The sequence below is a fragment of the Lepidochelys kempii genome, chromosome 7, assembly GCF_965140265.1.
Source record: "Lepidochelys kempii isolate rLepKem1 chromosome 7, rLepKem1.hap2, whole genome shotgun sequence".
In the NCBI taxonomy this organism is placed as follows: Eukaryota; Metazoa; Chordata; order Testudines; family Cheloniidae; genus Lepidochelys; species Lepidochelys kempii.
In genome coordinates, this window is record NC_133262.1 from 41,349,226 (window position 1) to 41,371,096 (window position 21,871).

General features: G+C 36.1%; 2 protein-coding genes across 4 annotated transcripts in view; one reads left to right on the top strand and one right to left on the bottom strand.

Annotated features, from left to right (window-relative positions):
- Positions 1 to 21,871, top strand: part of CENPP (centromere protein P) — a 318,797-nt gene that overhangs the window by 40,434 nt on the left and 256,492 nt on the right. The window lies entirely within an intron of this gene.
- On the bottom strand, positions 172 to 21,167 carry OGN (osteoglycin). The gene is made up of 6 exons (XM_073352366.1): positions 20,926 to 21,167; positions 13,398 to 13,494; positions 9,889 to 10,047; positions 7,461 to 7,663; positions 4,836 to 4,931; positions 172 to 4,184 (listed from the first exon to the last, which is right to left on the bottom strand). The coding sequence occupies exons 1-6, from the start codon at positions 21,094 to 21,096 to the stop codon at positions 4,017 to 4,019; spliced, it is 894 nt and encodes a 297-aa protein (XP_073208467.1). The 5' UTR covers positions 21,097 to 21,167; the 3' UTR covers positions 172 to 4,016.

Sequence of the window (21,871 nt, forward strand, 5' to 3'; positions counted from 1 at the left end):
AGTTCATATGGAAATGTTGGTCCTACAATTCCTTTTGGAGCTAGCTTTCAAAATAATTATTAATTTCCTTGTGAATTAACCCTTATATTTTTCCAAAACATACAATTCTGCTTGAAAGAATATTTTCATTAAAGATTAGTTTTAAAATGGATAATTAAGAGAAACTGATAAGACAGACGTAGTAAGCCAATTTCATATCTGGTATAAATCATTGACTTCAGTAGAGTTACATCACAGATTAATTTGACACATTTTGTTCAAATGAATTAGCAGAATATGAAGAAATACTTTTTTTTGACCAAAAATGTATTCATTAAAAAGTTTTTGTAGTTTTCATATTTAGGCATATGGTTCATTTAGAAGCTTGGTAAATATACATATTAAAACCCTGACATCTCACTAAGGTACTACCTCAGATCTTAATCCTTTTGAAAGCCATTTTCACTTCTCTAAGTCCCTGAATATTACATGCAAAAGACTTTATTAATGAACATCTTGGAAAATAAAGGACAGAAAAGATTTTCTTGCTTCAATTCTTGGAGTTTATGATGCACAATATTAATGTTAACTAATAAGTAGTAAAGACAACAAATGGAACACTCTTTGTCCATCAATATGACAAATGTAATGATTCTAAAGTTACTTTCCTTTCTATGAAAAAAATTATTAGAAGAGGATGAAGAAAAACATACTTTTTGGGTACCCTTTTAACTTTACCAAGCATGATTAATGAGTATAGACCTGTTAAGAGACTTAGAGACCACTTGTTCTTGACAACATTGTGATAATTTTACCAGACGTATAAGTGATGTTTTCTGATATAGGAGAGACAGCAAGCAGTTCAATGGCATCACAAACAATCAGCAGAAAAAATGATAACTTGCCTGCTAAGGTATATTTTTTTGCTTTATTATTAATGCACAAAAGGGTAGGCAAGCAGTGGTTAAAATAGTACTGTTCATACTGAAAATAAAAAAGGATACACCTACACTAAAAATAAAGATGGATATTCAGTTTACAATAGACATCTTAATCTATGGGCCTAGATAGAGCATCACCATTTTGTCTGTTGTATTAGATTTTGTACGCATGTAATGACCAAATGACTTTGCACAGTATCACACTGAAGCCTTTTGTTATAGGTTCACATTTGGAAATAATGATAGTGTTGCTTATTCTGTGTTTTATTGTCATATGAGGAACCACTCTGAAGATGAGGTTTTTGTTTTGATGATTTGCTGGAGGGCAATAAAATATTAGTAATTGGGAGACATTAAAACAGTGGTTTGGAGGGCAGTTTTTTATTTGTTTCAAATGTCTGATAAGGAATTTGGAACAGTCAGCTTCTTAGGTTGCCACAAGTAACCAGTTTGTTTTTAGTAAATGCCGCAAATATGTGATAGTCTCCATACAAATATTTCCTTTGGGGTTTGAAGCAGTCACAGGTGGTTTTTGTTAGTTGCTCATTTATAGAACTTTCTGTTTAAGAGCCATAATAATTTCATATTATTAGACTGGAAGATCAAGCTTGTTTGAATTTTGTACACATAAAATGTATACTATACATGGATGTTATGTAGTTGATAAGACTGTATTTAAAACTAAGTGATATAAGAACTGATTGCAGTAAAATATTAAACTGACAATGCAATGATAGTTATGTAGTCAGTGTCTGATTTTAAAGCAAGCGATCAGTAATTATCACAAGAAAGTAAAGAGCAGTGTACTTGGTTGGCTTCCCAGTGAGTTTATAGCATGTGAATAAATGAATAACATAAATATGCAGATGCAGTTGTTTTAAAGTGACACTGTCAAACATTACAGTTCCAAAATTTAACTTAACATAAGAATGTTGTAATCTCAAAGAGATTGTTCTCCAGATTTTCTAATATGTATAAAAACCTATTTTCTCATAGGAAAGCAATCATTGTTATTTGGTCCTATTTATGTATGGAAAGAGCTTTCTTTACTAATCAAGGTTTGGAATGAGATGAAGATATAGTGGGCCTGCTACATATGCAATATTATTACTCTTATACTGGCTATTGTTATACATTGGCCACTACTAGGACAAAGAAATGTTTTTCTTTTTTCCTTTTAGCATCAGCTTGGCTTGGACTTGGAATATAATTGTGGCTGCTGTGGGGTGGCTGTTTTTCTTTTATGTTTTATTAAAAACTTTAAAGCATATGAGTTTCATGACTCGGGTAATTTTTTTAAATGGAAAATGAAAATCAAGTGTTCTAGCTGCTAGTTAATTCATCAACCCCAACAAGAGTGATAGATTTAGTTTTCAAAATGTCAGGGGATTTAAAAGAAAAAAAAATGAAACAATACTGGTGCAAGTGTGATTGTGATTTTTCTTAATTATGGATTCAAGATTAAAAATATCTTCTGGCTTATTTTTATTTTTTAAATAATTATAATAAAATAATCACTTTCTTCTCCAAGAAAATTAAAACCAGCGAAACAATTTTTGATTTTGACACCACTAAAAAGCCTATTAGGTTTAAATTTTCATAGGTGCATAGCAACAGTACCTCAGGCTTTTAATGAGCACATAACAATATTCAATTCAACTATATTAGTTGAGCAGGTTATAATAGCCCATAATGCAAGCACTGTCATATTATTGTTTACTTAGGTTGGAGATTTAAAAAAAAGTTGTTACTGTAAACTGACTTCGTATTACTAAGGAAAAACAGTGATTCCAAAGTGAAATACCATTATGTATTTGAAATTTAAATAGCTACTATTTTATTATTTGTATATAAAGTTGAGAACTTTTTGTATTTCAGCAAGCTCCTTTTATATATCACTGGTCCAGGAAAAATAAGTCTAGTATTAGTGATTAGGTTTTTTTCTACATTTGTATTTATGAAGCTGCTGGGCCAAATGAGGACTGTGCAAATTCCTATTGAAACAAACAAACAAAAACAGAAAAAAAAAAGAAATCTGAAATTGTGTATTTGTGTTAAGTCAGAATCAATATCTTTAGGGTGTAGTTATCTTTATTTTAATCTGAACTGTCAGTCAAAAGCCCCCAGCATTAATATGAGACTATGTCCCTTTGTATTGCTTGTATCTGAAAAAAGCTAAAAGGATAAAACCATGTTGGTAATATAATTGTATTAGGTTTTTATACTGTTTTACAGTTTAAGATAGAACCAACTTTGCATTTTATTCCTAAGCATTTTAAAAAGTTTTCTGTGTCTCTTTTTTACATTTTTCCAGTAATTGAACTATGGCTTCTATTCTAAAAAGTGACATTGTACAAGTCCATCTTTATTTTTTCTTAGAGAGTTCCAGTTGAAACTTTCTTGGTTTACCAAAAGGAAAAACAAAGTTCACCTGCTCGAAGCCTGATCTAAACTCAGTGGTTTTCCTGATCAAGACAAAGAATTAGAGTGAATCTGTGCTTTTTTCAGGTCATGGATTTTAATCAGTAATTAAAATGATTTGAGCCAGATTCTGGTTGTAGTTATACCAGTGCAACCCCATTGCTTCCAACGTGCAATTGAGGTGCTGCGGGTGGCTGTCTCTTGGAACTTAATTAACAATTCTGCTGATGTGCAAGCCAGAATAACATTCTCACAGCTGTGTTTGCTTTGCAGTGTTAGTATGAATATAGTAGTTCAAACTTAAAGCCTGATCCTGCAATCCTTATTCATATGAGTATTGCAATTAAACCACTGAAGCTAAAGGAATGATATCTATGAGTAAAGGATACTTGCAGAAGTAAGTGTTGCAGGTTTAAGCCCATACTTTTGACACTGTCATAAACCTACATGAATCTGAAAGTACAAGTAGTATTGGGTCTGTCAAGTGAGCAGATGCTGTTTTTACACGGTGATTTTTCAGACTAGAACCACATTTTTAACGTGATTAAAAGTTCATTAGGTATATAGAAAAACATAATTAGCAAGGGAAAGGATAGTCATTTAAAAAAGGAACAGGAATGATCATATGTTCCCATACTTAAGTTTTTAGCATGTATAATTAATAGATAGTGGTTGTTAATATGTTCCTACAGGCAGTGTTTTCAAGCAAGAGAAAGCATTAGGATGCTTTGCCAAGATGACTGGGTTGCCTTCCATTCTTATCTCATCCATACGTGAACGGATATAACGTGTGTTGTTGGATTTGCAGAACGTGTCATCTGTGACTGAGGTTATGTTGTTAAACTGCAAAACAAAACAAGGATAGTTTGAAAATGTTTCAGCATCAAAACCTAGATGAAAGTATCTGAATCTTACAAATAATTAATTGTCTCTCCTTTTCTTGGTTTTTTATTTTATTGTTTTTGTGTTTGAATCTTAAGTTTGTTTGTTTTTAAGTCTTCTAAAGGGTTTATTTTATGGGTGCAGTTATTAAGCAGTAATTTTACATTGGTACTGAAATCTAGTACTTTTTGTTGACAAAGGGTTATTCTATTGCTCATTGTGGCCGGGGACTGCCCTTGAAATAGAGAAATCAACAGTGTTTATAGACAAAGTAGTGACAAATTCCAGTATTGCAGTTACAATCAGCCACCAAACAGCTTTAGTGGCTAGGAGACCTTCTATTTTACTTTATTCTGAAGAATTATTTGAAGTCTCAACTACTTTATTGCTTTTTTAATGTTTCAGAGATAGGATGAGCACATGTGCTATGGTGCTAAGTATAGTTAGGTGCATGTCTGTACTAATGTTTAGTTTTCAGTGGAATGTTTTTGGACGATGGTAACACAACAGTTTGAGCCAAATTGAAAACAAATAATGAAAGAAAGCAAGAGTGGTCTTATTTTAGCTAAATCATTATCTGTGCCCTACAATATCAAAAAAATACTTTGAGACCTGAAGGTGCAGAACACGCAGACTCTCTGGTAAGTTAAGAGGTACAGATTCCAGTGTATTATGTGCGAGATAGAGATATGACAAATTGGTCTGTTTCTGTAGAAAAGAGGAGAAAAAAAAATTAGTGTTGATTTTCCTTGATTACACTGTCAGTAGTTCAGTTCCTCCTGTGCCTGTCTACATGGGCAGCAGGTATAAAAGGCCAGGAGAGACTCAGCCACCCCGGTGCTGCTGCTGGACCCCCGGTTGTGGGGTTTGGCAGGAGAAGTTTTTGCTATATTATGCCCCGTGCAGGTTCCTGGGTGGCTGAGGAGGCAGTATGTGGTATTCGGCTTCCTGGGTTCATCGATAATCTCTCCCGACTCCAGAGAGATTACTGCTGAACCCAGGAAGCTTAGTAGCACATACCGCCCTGGATCCTGCATGGGGGATATCAAAAGCTTCTTCCGGATGAGACGCTTTTCCCTGGGGCAGCTTCGGGTATGGGGAGGGAAGGCGTAGCGGGCAGGCGGGGGGAAGCTCAGGACTTCGGCTGGCCTTGAGCTCCTCCGACCAGGGGGTAGCGCAGGGTTCTGGGTGCGGGGGAAGCACGGGGGGGGGGGGTGTGTTCCAACTGTGGGGGGGGGCAGAGCCAGGGAATCCACCCACCTCACATGCCTGTCTAACAATAGGTATCAGCATTTTTCTTCTGAATACATACCTTGGCTAATTATATGTCCATAAAGACATCCCATATGAATGTTCTTTTGTTGGAAGTACTGTATGTAATACGCTAACACAGTGGTCTTAACTTTCCAGAGCACTGTACCCCTTTCAGGAGTCTTATTTGTCTTGTGTACCCAAGGTACACCTCACTTCAAAACTACTTGCTAACAAAATCAGACATAAAAATACAAGTGTCACAGCAAACTATTACTGAAAAATTGCTTACTTTCTCAATTGTACCATATAACTATAAAATAAGTCAATTTGAATATAAATATTGTACTTACATTTCAGTGTATAGTATGTAGAGCAGTATAAACAAGTCATTGTCTGTATGAAATTTTAGTTTGTACTTGCTTAGCTAGTGCTTTTTATGTAGCCTGTTGTAAAACTAGGCAAATATCTAGTTGAGTTGATGTACCACCTTGGAAGACCTCTGTGTACCCCTGGGGTACATGTACCCGTGGTTAAGGACCACTGCTGTAACATACTAAGAAATTGCTTGAACAGGATTTGTTACATTTTTGAGAGATTGAAAAGTTTAATAAAACAAGTTCTATTAAATTTCAAGCTTTAATGCCATAGCTTTATTTAAGAGTGTTTGAATGTGGCTGTGACTAAAATATCCTCTAGTATTAACCTTCCTTGGGAATTAAACCAATTAATATTGCTTCACATTGTGATTGTAATGATTTGTTATTATTGTTGGTTGTTGCTCTGTTAATGTTTTCCCCCACTTTCTAGAACCATACTTATAGCTGAATACCAAAGTGGGCTATGTCCTTCTTGCGGTGAAGAATTTTGGATCATTACTGGGGTGAGCCGGTGTCATGGTGCTTTCACTGACTCTTCTATTTTGAGTAATCTCTTTTTGCCATATATCATGTTTTTCTGGGTTGCTGTGCCAACAACCTGACATACAAATTGACAATTAGAATCAAATCAAGCCCTGTTGAGTTTAGTTATGTAATCACAGCTTATTATGTAATAATGTAATAGCTCTCCATAGCTACAGAACTATTTCCATACAAAAACTTTAAGGTGAAGTTAAGGCTACAAGTATTTTTCACTAAGAGCCTTATTGGAATTGTTAGTAAACCTGAAGATGCTTAGCTCCATGTTCTCACTTCTCCTACCTGCATTTCACAGACTCTTAGGATACTCCTCAGATCCTCAGAATTCCCAGCATTAGTAGTTTTCTTAGTCCCAGACAAACCATAATAAGCTATTCAGGCCTGGGGTGAACCAATGGAAGCTCATTTAAGATTTAACAGGCCTCCTGAGTCATGTGGGTAGGGGAAAATTGTTCTTTCTTGCAGATAATCAGATTTTCTTCCAAAGCCCTCTTCTTACAGAACTCACATCTATAATGCTGGAGGAGGGAGGTACTGAATAAGAACACAGGTAGCTGTGGGAGACCAGGGTGTCATTTTCCTCCTCTGTAGATCTGAGGTCTTCAGGAAGGACATTTCCTCTGGAAGTACCACAAGGCTTGGAGAGGTTGTTGGTCCTCCTCAAATCTTTTAGGATAAAAACTCTTTTAAGAGTGTCTTATTTCAGGAGCTCCTGTCCAATTCACTTCCTAGTGTGTTAAAAAAAAAATTGAAATTCTGCCTTGGCCCCTGATCTGACCTACCAATTTGGAGGCCAAATGTACTTTTTTTTTATGTTGATTTTAGAAGTGAGGAGGGCAAAATTGGACTTAAAATGAAACTGTTTGCATAATTAGCAGAGCATTGCTGTTGTTCCATATACCTTAAATAAAAAGCATGCTGTTTTAAAAATCTGAAAAACCTCCTATACCTGTGCTCAGAGTCTTACAGTAAAGTTTACAAATATTTAACAAACACTACATCTATGATAATGGTTATTTATCTAAGTTTATGTAAATTACTCCAATTTTTATAACCTGTTACTTACCTTGAAAGCATTTGCTCTGATACCTCTACTCTTAATTCTGTTGTAGTTTGCATTAAATGTAATTAGTTTGGGGGGCAGAACTGGAAGTCTTATCAGTTTATTTTCAGCAAGTGAAAGTTCTTCTAATAACAGAAGCTTTGAAAAGGCACCATCTTCAATTTCTTCTATCCTATTTCCACTTAAATTAATTCTTCTTAACGTAGCTTTATATAAAGGAAACAAAAAAATTTATTTTTCATGGTATGTAAAATGCAGTAAACCATAATATACTCCTATTATAAGTGGCTCTGGTAGAAATGCTTATAAATATGATTGCCTAACCCTTTGCGTCATAAGTCCCTGTTTTCAGTTTCTTATAACTTTCTCAAACTTTAATTGTTTGGGCTAAAATTCTCCACAAATGCCTTAGGCTGAAAAACACAAAACAAAACAAACAGTTCAGCCACTGCCAAGAGCCAGGCTATGGAAAAATAAGTAGTTTTGCCCAGTTAAAATTATATAAATCTAACCATTTCATTGAGAAGCTCTAGTGCAGTAGTTCTCAAACTTTTTGTACTGGTGACCCTGTTCACATAGGAAGCCTCTGAGTGTGACTCCCCCTCATAAATTAAAAACACTTTTTTATATATTTAACACCATTATAAATGCTGGATGCAAAGTAGGGTTTGGGTTGGAGGCTGACAGCTTGTGACCCCCCCCCCCATATAATAACCTTGCAACCCCCTGAGGGGTCCTGACCCCCAGTTTGAGAACCCCTGCTCTAGTGCCTCCATCCTTTAGAGGGGAACTTGAAATTTGCCACAGAAGTTGCCTGGGTTTTAGGGATGTGCCTCCTGTCCCTGTGGAAATCCACCCAAATGTGGTCAAGATATGAGCATCTGAAAAACTCTCAGTTCACACACATTCACTCAAGGTTTGTAAAGAGGCTAACAATTAGTGGCTGATCCACACAGAGAATAAAAGCCTACTACTGTTATTGGTTACTTGTTATCTCAAGTGATAGAGGTCTGTGTTGTGGATCTAAGGGTCCTGTTCCAGATGACCACCTATGTGGGGGGTCAGGAGGGTGCCACTTGATGTAGTTTCTGTTTTTTCTGTTTGTTTTAAAAAATAAGGAAATTACATTGAAGAAAACTGTTAAAAGAATAATAAGGTTGCCAAGTTAAACACTCAAAATTTGGAAATGCCATAATAGTAGCTGCCTGTGTAACGTTAATTCAGTCCCCTTGATGTGTATGTTCACTTTAATTGAACACACAGATTCCAAGAGGTTTATTCTATCCCCTGATAGGGTGAATATAAGTAAAAAGGCATGTGAATTTACAACAAAGATGTCCTTCCAAATGTTAATTAGTCATTGAAGTTAAATAGGTAAGTAGAAACAAAAGCAGTCTTTAAAGTCTGACAAAATCCCCTCTCTTTTCTCTCTATACTGTTGGCCTTAGTACTGTCACCTAAGTTATATAGTCATTATGTCTTTCAGCCAAGAACATACTTGAATTTCTACGGTAAAAGATAAGCATAAAAAAAATTAAGTAAAATAACTTTCCAGGCCTTCTTCACGTTTCCAGAAGAATCACAAAAAGGAGCAAGCCCAGTTCTTAAGACAAATGCTTTTAAAGTCACTTTCAACAAAGAGGAGAATAGATAATACTGCATATGAACAAAGAGATTGACTTGACAGTGTAAGAGAAATCTTAACTTGTAGAATTTCTTTACTTTTGAGAGCTTGGTATTTAATTTAAACACTTAGCATTGCATTAACGGTGACATGCTTAACTTTAGTTAAGACCAGGTTTCTCTGCTGTATGTCCCTACTAATTAGTTAGGGAGAGCGGGGCAATCAGCACAGAAAAAGGTTTAAACAAATAAAAGTGTATATTTTCTTTGCCTCTCTGAATTCCTCGTGATACTTTATGGTTCCTTTAAGACAGCCCAGATTGAGACACAACACTACTTATGTGGTTCATAAAAAGAAAAGGAGTACTTGTGGCACCTTAGAGACTAACCAATTTATTTGAGCATAAGCTTTCGTGAGCTACAGCTCACTTCATCGGATGCAGACTAACATGGCTGTTACTCTGAAATATGTGGTTCGTGGTATTTGTGAATTAGGGTAACCAGACATCCTGATATTATCTGGACTGGGAGCTTTGTCTTATACATACAACTATGTTCCCCTCGCTCCCCCGCCAGCCATAGGTTAGGCTTAGCTAGGTTTTCAGATTTGCTTTTACAATTCTTTTCTAATAGTAGTGTGTTATATATAATACATATTAATGCAATGATGGAGTTCAACAATGAATATGAAATGTATCTTGTTTTGGTATTGACACCGTCCCCCCATTCCATATGCAAGGAAGAATTTAACTTTAAACTATAAGCACATATCACCTAATCAAAAAGATTGAAGTCTAAATATACTTACGAATATCAGCAAAATCTGAGACTGCCACTCTCTTTATTTTGTTGAATCGTGCATAAAGGTAGGCTGTTTCCTTTGGCAGAGGGGGAATAGCAACAATATCAATTTCTTCACAGTATACCGATCCACTTAAACACACACACAGCAGACAAGTGGCCAAATCTGCAAACAAAGAATTTGATTTTCTTGTGTCAGTAGAAAGCTAAAAGATTGACAATCTTTAATACAAAACATAGAATTTCACTGAGTTAAGGTTTGTCGTCTTTCAGGATTTTATATATTTGTTCTCAAGGTAGTATGGTCAAAAAAGATGTCATGGTCATCAAATCCTTTCTCTTAGAAAAAACATTCCTTGTATTGAGGATTGCACTTTTCTACTTACACATTCTAGCTTCCTTTTTCTAATCTGTTCCTGAAGCACCATTTATCAGAGTTACTCAGCTATGTTATTGAATTGGTTTGCAATCATTACAGCTGTGTAAGCATTCAGCATAACTGATTGTAATGTCACTCGCCTTCCTTAAAAATGATTGCTTTCAAAGTTGAACTTATGTTAGAAAAAAAAATCTTAGAAAAGCAAAAGCTTCCATGTGAACCAGTCAAAGACTGAGACCATAAATCACCCTACATCTTATGAGCATGGCCTATGTGCTCTGTACAAGCTGTACATAAATACTTCAAGAGTCTTGTATCCTGTGGCAGATTAGAAATTGCTGGCCAGTTTGATTTACATCGAAAAATATAGGTAATGAATTAATTTATTAAATGAAAAAAGTGAATTTAATATCCTAGGACTTTATTAATTGTATTTACATTGTCACTGCTGTTTTAATTTACATTGTGCCAAAGATTTTTATATTAACATAAGTGCATTTTAGAAGTTTGTATAGGTAAAGTTGAAGATTTTGTTGAGTAGGGAAATACTTGGCGCTTTTGGCTCATTGGGAGACATTTTGGGAAATGAGGGAAATGTCCATTTACTGGTTGTGTCTGCTAAATTAATTAGCAGTGAAATACTTAATGTTGATGTTGACTTTATCTTTAGGCTTCAGAAAACTCATTTGCTATAATGGGGTAGTTTGTGCCTTTGACCTTTCATTTCAGATATTCTCAAGATGAAAACTATCAATTTCTAGTTTTGCGTTTTCAAGGCTGGAAAGAGACATGTATAAGAACAGGAGAATATTTGGATTCTCGAGCACAATTCTGTAGCAAAGGATGCTAAGGCAAATTGCACATTCATGAAATCATGGAATATTCAGGCCTTGCCTCAAAGTTAATGTTGCAGCTTTGAATTCAATTGTGCTACAACTTTTGTTAGTTCTAATCTCTAACTCTTTGTGGTATTGAAACTTTTAGTCATCTTCTATATATATCTGGATCTGGTGCATAGGTGATACTTGTCTTTTTGCTGTCCACCTAACAAAGAAGTTCCTTCTAGATCAATTGGCAGTTTTTGATACTCATAACTAATGAAGTCCTGATGAAATGGCTGGTAGGTATGGGCAAGCTGAGAATTGGTAAGTCTTCAGTTATTTCTTTCCATTGAAAGGGTCCTGAGGTTAATACTGGACCCCATTCATTAGCCTTGCATTCAGTCTTTTGCCTGTGATTTCAGATCTCTACCCTTAGACTCCTCTTGCTCATTTTGTATGTGAATACAGGAAATAGTGTAGTGGTTGGAGAAGGAGTGCATGACTCTTTCATTGGAGTTGGAGGGTGTACTCCTAGCTTTGCTCACTGTTGGATGAGAACTAATTGGCAGATGATTCATTTCAGAGAATGTTGGTTGGCTGGGGAAATGCCTATAGATGGTGGAGGCTATAATTATTCCTTGATTAAAAGATTTTTATAGATTTGCAACTTGAGGGTCTTGTTAAATCATTGTTTGATCCTGGATTTCTAGATAGAAGTCGTACCCAAGAGTGGTTCATTTAATTTATTTTATTTTTGGCAAGGAGTTGGGGGCGGGGTTATTTGTGTTTTTAGGGAGGTGGGGTTTTTATTATTTTTTATTGTATTTATATTTTCCTTTCACATGTGGATCACATCATGGTTAATTACAGAAAAGCTATTTGTGGGGATACACTTGAAAACTACTGGGAAACTTGAGCTAATGGAGAATGTAGCTGCGGAAACCTTAACGGTGATCCTTTTGTGAAGTGTATTGTGCCAAATTAATTTGGATTCTACTTAATTTCTGGATGCATTTCAAGGTATTGATTGTAATGTATAAACTCTGTCAAGTTAAGCTCTGTCTAGCTACAGTACAGACATAGTCTGCTCCTCTCTGAAGTTGAAGTGCTGAGAGCAGATAGCTCTCCATAGAAGTCTCTCTACTTTTTCACTTCACCCGTTGTCTAGTCATGCCATAAAATAGACAGCAGGAAATGGATGTGGTGTAATTAGACTGCAATTTTATTCACTGAAGATAGCTGAAAGAACCCTGCAATAAATTGTATAATTCAGGTCATGATTATTTCCTTAATCACTTCCACATAATCCACAATCTGGTCCCAACCATCCTGTTGTGGGGCTAGAAAAGGAGAGGTATTGGCTACCTGCTGTTCCAGATGTAGGAGTCCCAATACTCCCTCTTACACAGGTCCGTAAGGGATCCTTTCTTTCAAATCCTTTGCTAGTCCATTTTATCTGATAACTGTATCTGTTCCATAACAGTTATCTACGCTGGATATCTGGCACAATTATTACTTATGAAGTTGTGACATTATAACCTAATCCCCACCCCCAAACTCAAACACACACACCCTACTGAGTCCCAGACCTACTGGGAGGAAGGCAAAAAAAATCACCCCACCCTGTCTTGGACAATCTGGTGGTGAGGGAAAAATACCTTTCCAGCTCACCAAGAAAAAGGGCGACTACAAGTAATGCCTACAGCCGGCCGTATAGAAATCCAATTATTTTGCAAATGTTATGGGTGGTGAGTGGGAGCTGCCAGCCTGATCCAGGTTAAAGACAGCTCCTCTGTGGGTGTGTGGGTTCTAAACACCCTCCTTACATTCCAGTCTGCAGAAAGGGCAGTGACCCCTCCACTGACCTGTCCCTGTTCCCCTCACCTATTGTTGAGAGAGAGTCCTTAAAGGGTAATATCTCTTTATGTCTGGCCAGCCTGCAAAAGACTCACCTCATACAAGCTGCGGTGAGCACGTTTCACTTCAACACGAATTAGTTACCTTATGTTTGCCTGATTGTCTAGTTCATATTGTTAGCTTTATTATGTTTTCATTTGACCATTCAATATGTGTGTTTGCCTAGAGGATGTGATAGGAGCATCAGATAAACTGGGCTGCATGTATTCAGAATGTATCTGGAGCTTCTTTAAAATTTTCACACTGGAGTTAGCAGAAATCCCACTGAGCTCATGAAAACCTTGTTTATGAATGAAAAGATGAGTGCTATATGCAGTTTTCCTTTACTAAACTCTTATTTTTTTTAATGTGAAATATTTTTTTTAGGAAGCTTAATATTGTAACACTTCTATAACTTACCTGTATCTTTGGTTGGTGGTACTTTAGGTACACTCTCATCTCTCTGCAGTTCCAGCTGTATGTTAGAGTCAGGAGAAACAATCATGTCATCTTTTCCCTGTAAGAACAAAGGTAATAAAAATGAAGAGTTCATGAAAGGCAAACCATTAAACCAAACCATTAAAGTCAAACTTTAATATTGTACTACTGTTTAAAATGTGCTGCTTGCTATTCTTATAATGAATACTTCTAACTGAAAGGAATTAGAGAAAAATATTGTTTATTTGCATTTGGACAGCATTTGATATATACCCAGTTTCCCCTTTTGTTTGTGGGTTTCGTACACAGAGAGGAGAAAGAGAAGCATTTCTTAAATAATAGGAAAACTTTATAAAACAACAAATAATGAGGAGGAGGAGACTATGAAACAGGAGTATACCTGAAACTGCTCTTAACTTAATCTTAGAAATTGACTAGATTTAAATTGGCCTTAAACATCAGCATTCAAAAGACTATTTGCAAATAGATAACAATCCTAATACACTGAGACCATCTATATATAGTACATAAATAGTCTTAGTAAAATAAAATACTCTTCCGAATAAAAAGTCAGTGAGAATTTTTCTCCTGAAACATTAAACATGCTAACATCTTTTATCAAGTGTATGTAAACTTTACTTTCCAAACCTATCCCCTTGCAGATATTTGCCCCAGTTCAGCAAGGTACTTTAACCTGGTGACTAAGTGTGTGTCATTCCCTCAGTAATGACTAGTTGACATAGAGGAAGATAACATATTATTGCTATTAGTTACTCCATTAGCTTAGTTGGTAGAGGTCTCTGATTAATGGAATGATGTCTGGTTGGAGGGAGGTCTCAAGTGGAGTTCCATAGGGATCTTTGCTGGGTCTGGTGTTGTTTAACAGCTTTATTAATGAACTGGATGTAGGAACAGAAAGCATACTGATCAAATTCACGGATGAGACAAGGCTAGGGGGAATTGCCAACACTTTGGAAGATCGAGCCAAAACTCAAAGGGATCTTGATAACTTGGAGAAAAGGGCTATTGGCAACAAAATGAAATTTAACAAAGACAAAGGTGCTACACTTAAGGAGGAAAAACCAAATGCACAGATAAAGAATGGCGGATAACTAGATTGGCAGCAGCACTGCTGAGAAGGTTCTGAGAGTTGTGGTGGATCACAACCTCAACCTGAGTCAGCAATGCAATGCTGTTGCCAAAAAAAAAAAAAAGAAAAGCAAATGCAATTTTGGGTTGCACTAACAGAGGCATAGCATGCAAATCACCATGGGAGGCGATAGTACCGGTCTACTTGGCTCTGGTTAGGCCTCAATAGGAATATTGTGTCCATTTTTGGTCACCCATGTATAGAAAAGATGTAGAGAAACAGGAAAGGATCCAGAGGCGAGCGACCAAGATGATCAAAGGGATGGAATGCAAGCCAAATGAGCAAAGGCTGAAAGAACTGGTCCATGTTTAGTTTGGAAAGAGGAGATTAAGAGGGGAGATTATAGCAATCTTCAAATGCTGGAAAGGCTGCCATAAAAAAGATGGAGAAAAGTTATTCTCTCTCACCAGAGAAGGCAGGGCAAGAGGCAGTTGGTTCAAACAACAGCATAGCAGATTTAGATTAAATTTCAGGAAAAACTTTCCAACTGTAAGAACAGTTGGACAATGGAACAGACTGCCTAGGGAGGTTGTGGAAGCTCTTTCACTGGGATTTTCCAAAGAGGCTCGATAGCAATCTGTCTTGGATGGTTTAGACAAAACAAATACTTCATCTTGGCAGGGGGTTAGACTAGATGACCCTTGCGGTCACTTGTAACCCTATGGTTCTGTGATTCTAAGAAAGATCCTTGACTCTACTCCTATATTTTGTCTTCCTTCCCTTTTGCACATTAGTGCAGCTTCCAAAAAGGACTGAAGCTATGGAGGCACAGGCAAGATTTGCACATAAGTATTTAAAAAAGAAATTGCTTTTTTACATATAAAATCTGGTGCCATCTGACAACTTTCTCCTCCCTCTGAAAAGTCACTAACTCAACGCTCTGAAGCACACTAAGGGTCACTCCAAATAGCTGAAAGTTTATTTTAAACACAAAGAGGTAGTGTTTGATCCTGGTTGTCATTAGTTAATTGCAGTAAGTTAATAGGCTTCATCATAGTTATTCACTTCAGAGAATTTTTATAATTAGTCCAAGCCTTAATGAATTAAAACTGCTGATATGAGTAACAATAACTGTGAATTACAACTTGCAATGTGAATGAAATATTGATATCTTTACACACATCCTAAAAAAACTAATCTTCAAACCTTTATTATGAACTTCAATTATATTATAATAGAAAAAATTCATGGTGCTACACAGATATAATGAACACATCTTAAACTGCTGAGTTAGCATTCTTCTTTTTTCATTACTTGGTATCATTCTCTGTCCTGGAATTTACATGAACCTGTTTGTTGCCCCTATTCCTCCCATTTTTAAGTCATTCTTTGAAACTTTCAGATGTCCTTCCTCTTCCTTAAATAACTTAATTGGCCCCATGCACCCAATAACCAATTTTATATTGGGCCCCATCTCCTTTGTTGCTGTCCCTGATGCACAGAAGGCTCCCCAACTGTACCTTATCTCCCCACTCCTCTTAAAAGAGCTCTGGCTTTGTGCTTTGCTCCTCTTCCTGCTCCCAACCTATGAAAATAGTCATGGCCCAATCTCTGCCCTGCCCTTTGCCTCCATTTTTCCTTCTTTGAAAAATGTAGGGTCTCAAGTTACTTGATTCCTCCCCTCCTTCCTCTTAAAAATCAACTGGTAGCATCTAGGCTACTCTGGTTTAGTCCATCCTGTTAAAGAAGCACCATGGTAGGGCTAGAGTTCTCCTTGATCCTCTTTTCAGACTTAACTGTTCCAAAAAACAAACAGAAAACTGGAAACACACCCACTGACAAAGCTGAACTCCACGCTGAACTGTCTCATTTTGTTGGCTGATAAGCCCTGCCCCCTTTGTTCTGAGTGTTTGCTTTTAATTTTTAAGTAATAGTTGTTGATCAAAACAAATTCTTTCTTTTGTAGAACATTAAGCTTAGTTGACTCTGTAGGTAAAACAGTACATATGTACATGCAGGTTTGTGGAGATAAGAGTTAATTGTGAAAATTAAATTAAATCAAAAAGGATTGACATTTTTTCTTTTTTCTAATTTAGTATTTGTGTTGACAGAATGGAGTTGTGCATCCAAAGAGAAAGCTAATAACATACAGTATGTTATGGTTTCAAATAATAAATGTTATAATCATTTTCATCTCAATGCTCATCTGAAGAATATACTATATTCACTTTAAAGAAAGGCTTTACAGTGGTGGTCACTTACACCGCTTTAGTAAGGATCTGTTAGCATTCCTGTTAAAAATCAGTATTCTCTGTTTATAACTGAGTTTAAATACATTGCTACAGATTGAAATTGGCCATATGAAACCAGATTTTCAATTGGGCATGTACAAAAGTGATAGGCCAGAAAAAAATGTGGTTGCATGTTTTGATTAGGTTCAGTGGTAGAAATAGTCAGGAAGCAAATAGTCACAAATGATTGGGCCTTTTAAATTATTGATCTTTTTTACCTCTTGTGTTTTTTTTATTTGGAATTTTGGAACATATTTAGACATAATTGTAGCATATAAGGAACTATTTTATTTTTTTCTTGCAAGGAAAAATTTGTCTGTGGAAAACTGATTTGATGGAAATAATGACTAGCTACATTCCTAAAACTTTATTATGCAGAGTGGTGTATAGCTTTGCTTAATTATATGCACTGTGTATATGGAATTTGATTTGGGCATTTGAATCAGTCAAATACATAACTGCTGACATTTCCCGCATTTACATAAATGCCTTCTCATTTTGCTCTATGGTCATGAAGTAGTCTGCCTCTTATCAAAATAATTTAAAATTGCATATCATTTGATGCTTTGCCTGCTTATATTAAGCTTTAGTCTTTTCAGTAATTTTGTAAAGGCTGTTGACTTCTTAGGTAGCTATCAGTTTGTCATACATCGAGTTTAAGTGGTCTCCAGTCCTTTTGTTGTGTGAATCAATGTTTTAATTGCAAAAAGACAACTATTCTTTCATTACTATGGTAACCAAATAAACCCAGGATATAGAAATGATTCACACAAATTTAGAATAAAGCAAAGATCTACTGTATGCTTTAAGTTAACAGCTGAACTATTGGAAGAAAGATGAAGTGAGAGGAATTAATGTAAAAACAAGTAAGATAAGACTTGATTGTACAATTGCTGCAATCCATAACCTATACTGATGGAGTAGAGGTGGTAGATGAGTCATTTCTAGCACAAATAGCAGAAATATCCAAAACACAAGTTCTGGTAATAAAGGGGGACTTAATTATTGAGACATCTGTTGGAAAAGTAGTACAGCAAAACACAAAATTTCCAATAAGTTTTTGGAATGTGTTGTTTCAGAAAGCAGACAAAATAACCAGGGGAACAGCCATTTCAGACTTGATTCTGACCAACATGGAAGAATCAGTTGCACATGTGAAGGTAGAAGGGCAATTTGGCTGAAAGTGGTTGTGAAATAATGGATTTCATGTTTCTAAGGAAAGGAAGAAGTGAAAGTGGCACAATAAAGACAATGGACTTCAAAAAAGCAGACCTAATGAACTTAGACAACTGGCAGGTAAGATCCCATGGGAAGAAAATCTAAGGGATAACGGAGTTCAGGATATCTGGCAGTTTCTCAAAAAGGCAATATTAAAGGCATAACTGCAAACCAAAATACGGAAAGAACTAACTGAATTAATCTCAGAAACATTAGCAATTACCTTTGAGAACTTATGGAGGATAAATGAGGTCCCAGAGGACTAGAGAAGGGCAAACATAGTACCTATCTTTAAAAAGAGAAACAAAGAGGACAAGCAGCTTAACTTGGACACTTGGAAATAAATATACTGGAACAAATTATTAAACAATCAGTTTGTAAGCACCTAGAGAATAATAGGGTTATAAAGACTAGCTACCAGGGATTTGTCACAAACAAATCATGCCAAACCAACCTAATTGTCTTCTTTGACAGGGTTACTGGCCTAGTGAACGGGGCGGAGCAGTAGATGTTGTATATCTTGAATTTAGTTAGGCTTTTGGCACAATTCTGCATGACATTTTCATAAGTAATCTAGGGAAATGTGGTCTAGATAAAATTACTTTAAGGTGGGTGCACAAGTGGTTGAAAGACCATCCTCAAAGAGTAGTTATCAATGGTTTGCTGTCAAACTGGGAGGGTGTATCTGGTAGGATCCCACAGGGGTGAGTGATGGGTATAGTACTATTCAATATTTTCTTTAGTGATATGGATAATGGAGTGAAAAATATGCTTATAACCCCAAGCTCAGAGGGGTTGCAAGCACTTCAGAGGAAAGGGCTAGAATTCAAAATGATCTTGACAAATTGGAGAATTGGTCTGAAATCAACAAGATAAAATTCAGTAAAGACAAGTGCAAAGTACATCACGAAAGAAGGAAAAATCAAATGGGGAATAACTGTCTAGGTAGTAGTACTGTAGAAAAAGATCTTGGAGTTACAGTGGATCACAAATTTCATGAGTCAACCGTGTGATGCAGTTGTGAAAAAGGCTAATATTCTATGGTGCATTATCAGGAATGTTGTATGTAAGACATGGGCGGTAATTGTCTCATTCTCCTCAACATTGGGGAGGCTTCAGCTGGAGTACTGTGTGCAGTTCTTGTCACCACACTTTAGGAAAGATGTGGATAAATTGGATAGTCTCCAGATAAGAGCAACAAATGATAAAAGGTTTAGAAAATCGGACCTATGAAAAAAACCCTTGAGAAAAGAAGACTGAAGTTCCATGAAGGTAGGGCAAGCAGTAATGGGCTTAATCTGCGGCAAGGGAGATTTAGGCTAACTATTATGAAAAACTTTAACTATAAAGTTAAGTTCTGAAATAGGTTTCCAAGAGAGGTTGTGGAATCCCCATCATTGGAAGTTTTTAAGACCAGGTTGGACAAACACCAAATAGGGATGATTTACATGTTTTTGGTCCTGCCTCAGTGCAGGGGGCTGGATTTGATGCCCGTCAAGGTGCCTTCTAGCCCTGCGTTTCTATGATTCTGTGATCACTACTGCATTCTCTGAGCTGGTATAGCTGACTCGCCCTCTTTTGCTGCTTATGTTAGAAAATAAGTTTCATAGTTAGCAATTAGGCTTGCCTTAAGTAAAAAATAACTTAAAAGCCTCTTAATATTTGGAAATTGCCACTGCAAATGTGTATACATACCATGGAAGTTTTCCTCTGGCAGTTAGCATTAAGCATTAATTAAACAAATTAGCTTTCCTTCAGCCTGTGTGATCCCAGCTGTACATAAGAATGGCTATACTGGGTCAGACCAATAGTCTGTCTAATCCAATACCATGTTTTCCTACAGTGGCCGGTGCCAGATGCATCAGAGGGAATGAACAGAACAGGGCAGCTTATCAAGTGGTTCACGTCTGTCGTCCAGACCCAGCTTCTGGCAGTCAGAGGTTTAGAGACATCCAGAGCATGGGATTGCGTCCCTGACACCCTTAGCTAATAGCCATTGATGGACCTATGCTCCATAAACTTCTTTAATTTTTTTTCAAACCCAGTTATGCATAGTGCATATCAAAAGAACTCTCACCTCTTAGCTCCATTCATGAGTAGTCTGAACAGAACTATGAGATTTGTATTTTAGGTTGGCACTTCGTACTAAATCTTCCTTCCTCTTCTTGAGTATATCTCTTGTTGAGTACCTGACTTCCTGGGCATCAGGATTGACAGTAGCATCACTCACAATTTGTCATTAGGGGGTGCTGAGGAGTGTTGTAGTGCACACTTTCTTCTCTATCCCCCTCAGCCCACGCAAACAGAGTACTGATATTGCAATGGACTCCCTAGTGTTGCTTGGTAGGATACAGTTGCTCAGAGCTATTACAGACCATCAGTTAAAAAAACAAAAGCGGCATTATATTACAATTGATTGTGTTCCAGCTTGAAAGAACTGCTATGGTTTATGATGACATATTACATATACGGTACATACTTTCATGAAAGTGTTTCAAATGCTACTATAATATCAAAACAAACAAACAAAACTCGTGAATTAAGACTAACTACATCCTGATTTTCAATCTTTAACTCACCTTGTTGTCTGTTGGACATGACATGTCCTTTTGAGACCTCTGAAATACCTGGGCACGTCAGGATAAGGGATCTAAGAATGGTGTGTCAGCCATCAATTTTGTGATTGCCTATATTCTCTGGGTTTCTCAGACCCTTAATGAAAACCATAGTTAAGAAAGCTTTTGTGATTCTATTTTTGCTTTGCTTCAATTTTTAGGTGATCCACCTTTTCCCTACCATTTCAAGAGTTTTCTGTAAAATGTGTATACATGCATCTGATAACTAATTCATTCATAATGCTTGTCAGGTTTTTAAAAGATTATATAGCTAATTTATAATATAAATGAAATACCTTTTTCTTTATTGCATCCTGGGATTTGTCTTCATAATCTTGTTTAAACAGTTCTTCGAAAATGTCTGTATCATACTCATAAAGATTGAGTGACTCTTGTTGAATTGGAGGTACTAACTTCACCAAAGGCACAAAGAAAAATAAAAAAACCATAGTCTGGAAAGTCGTCATTTTAGCAGAGAAAATGTGTCTGGCTTTTTCTGAGCTGGAGAAGAAATGGTAGTGTTGACTATCGAGAACACTTTCTTTGTGACTGGAAATAAAAATGCAATCTGTCAAAACAATATTTAAAGCCTAGAGGACTTGTTGGCAGGGATTTCTAACGCATAAGAAACAGGGATCAACTTTTAACTCTTGGTATTCTTTAATTAAATGTTAGCCCTATAAAAATCTGCACTTAACAGCAAAAGATATATTAAAAAGTAATAAATAAAAGCTTACTAGTTTCCAAATAATGAAGGCAATGTTAACCTCATTGTCGTCACTTACATTTAGCAAGATATCATATTTCTTTCATTTTTGTTTGATAGCCAGAAAATTTTGTTAAACAGTATTTAAAATACTTGGCAAGCATGTGGTTGAATTGTTAAAAACAAAAAGACCGAATCTTATTTTGAAGTTCAAAATAATGATTTTCAAAGCTAACTTAAAATAAGAAATTTGTGGTCGTTTGTTTATGGAAACTTTGGATTTGAAAATGAACAAAACAAAAATGTGTATAATTTTTTTTAAAATTGAGAGGACTTAGTTGTACCCCTTACTGAAAAAAGCAAGAAGTAATAAGTTTCTAAGTAAACTTGAAAGGTTTCTACTGTACTTTCCCAATGAAATCGATACAGTAGTTACTTTAGTTAAAACTGTTTTAGATGAACTGTGGATTAAGATGTTTTCTTACAAAAGAACACCTACCGTTGTAGCAGAGTTTGAGTTTTCCTGTGATTTTCTT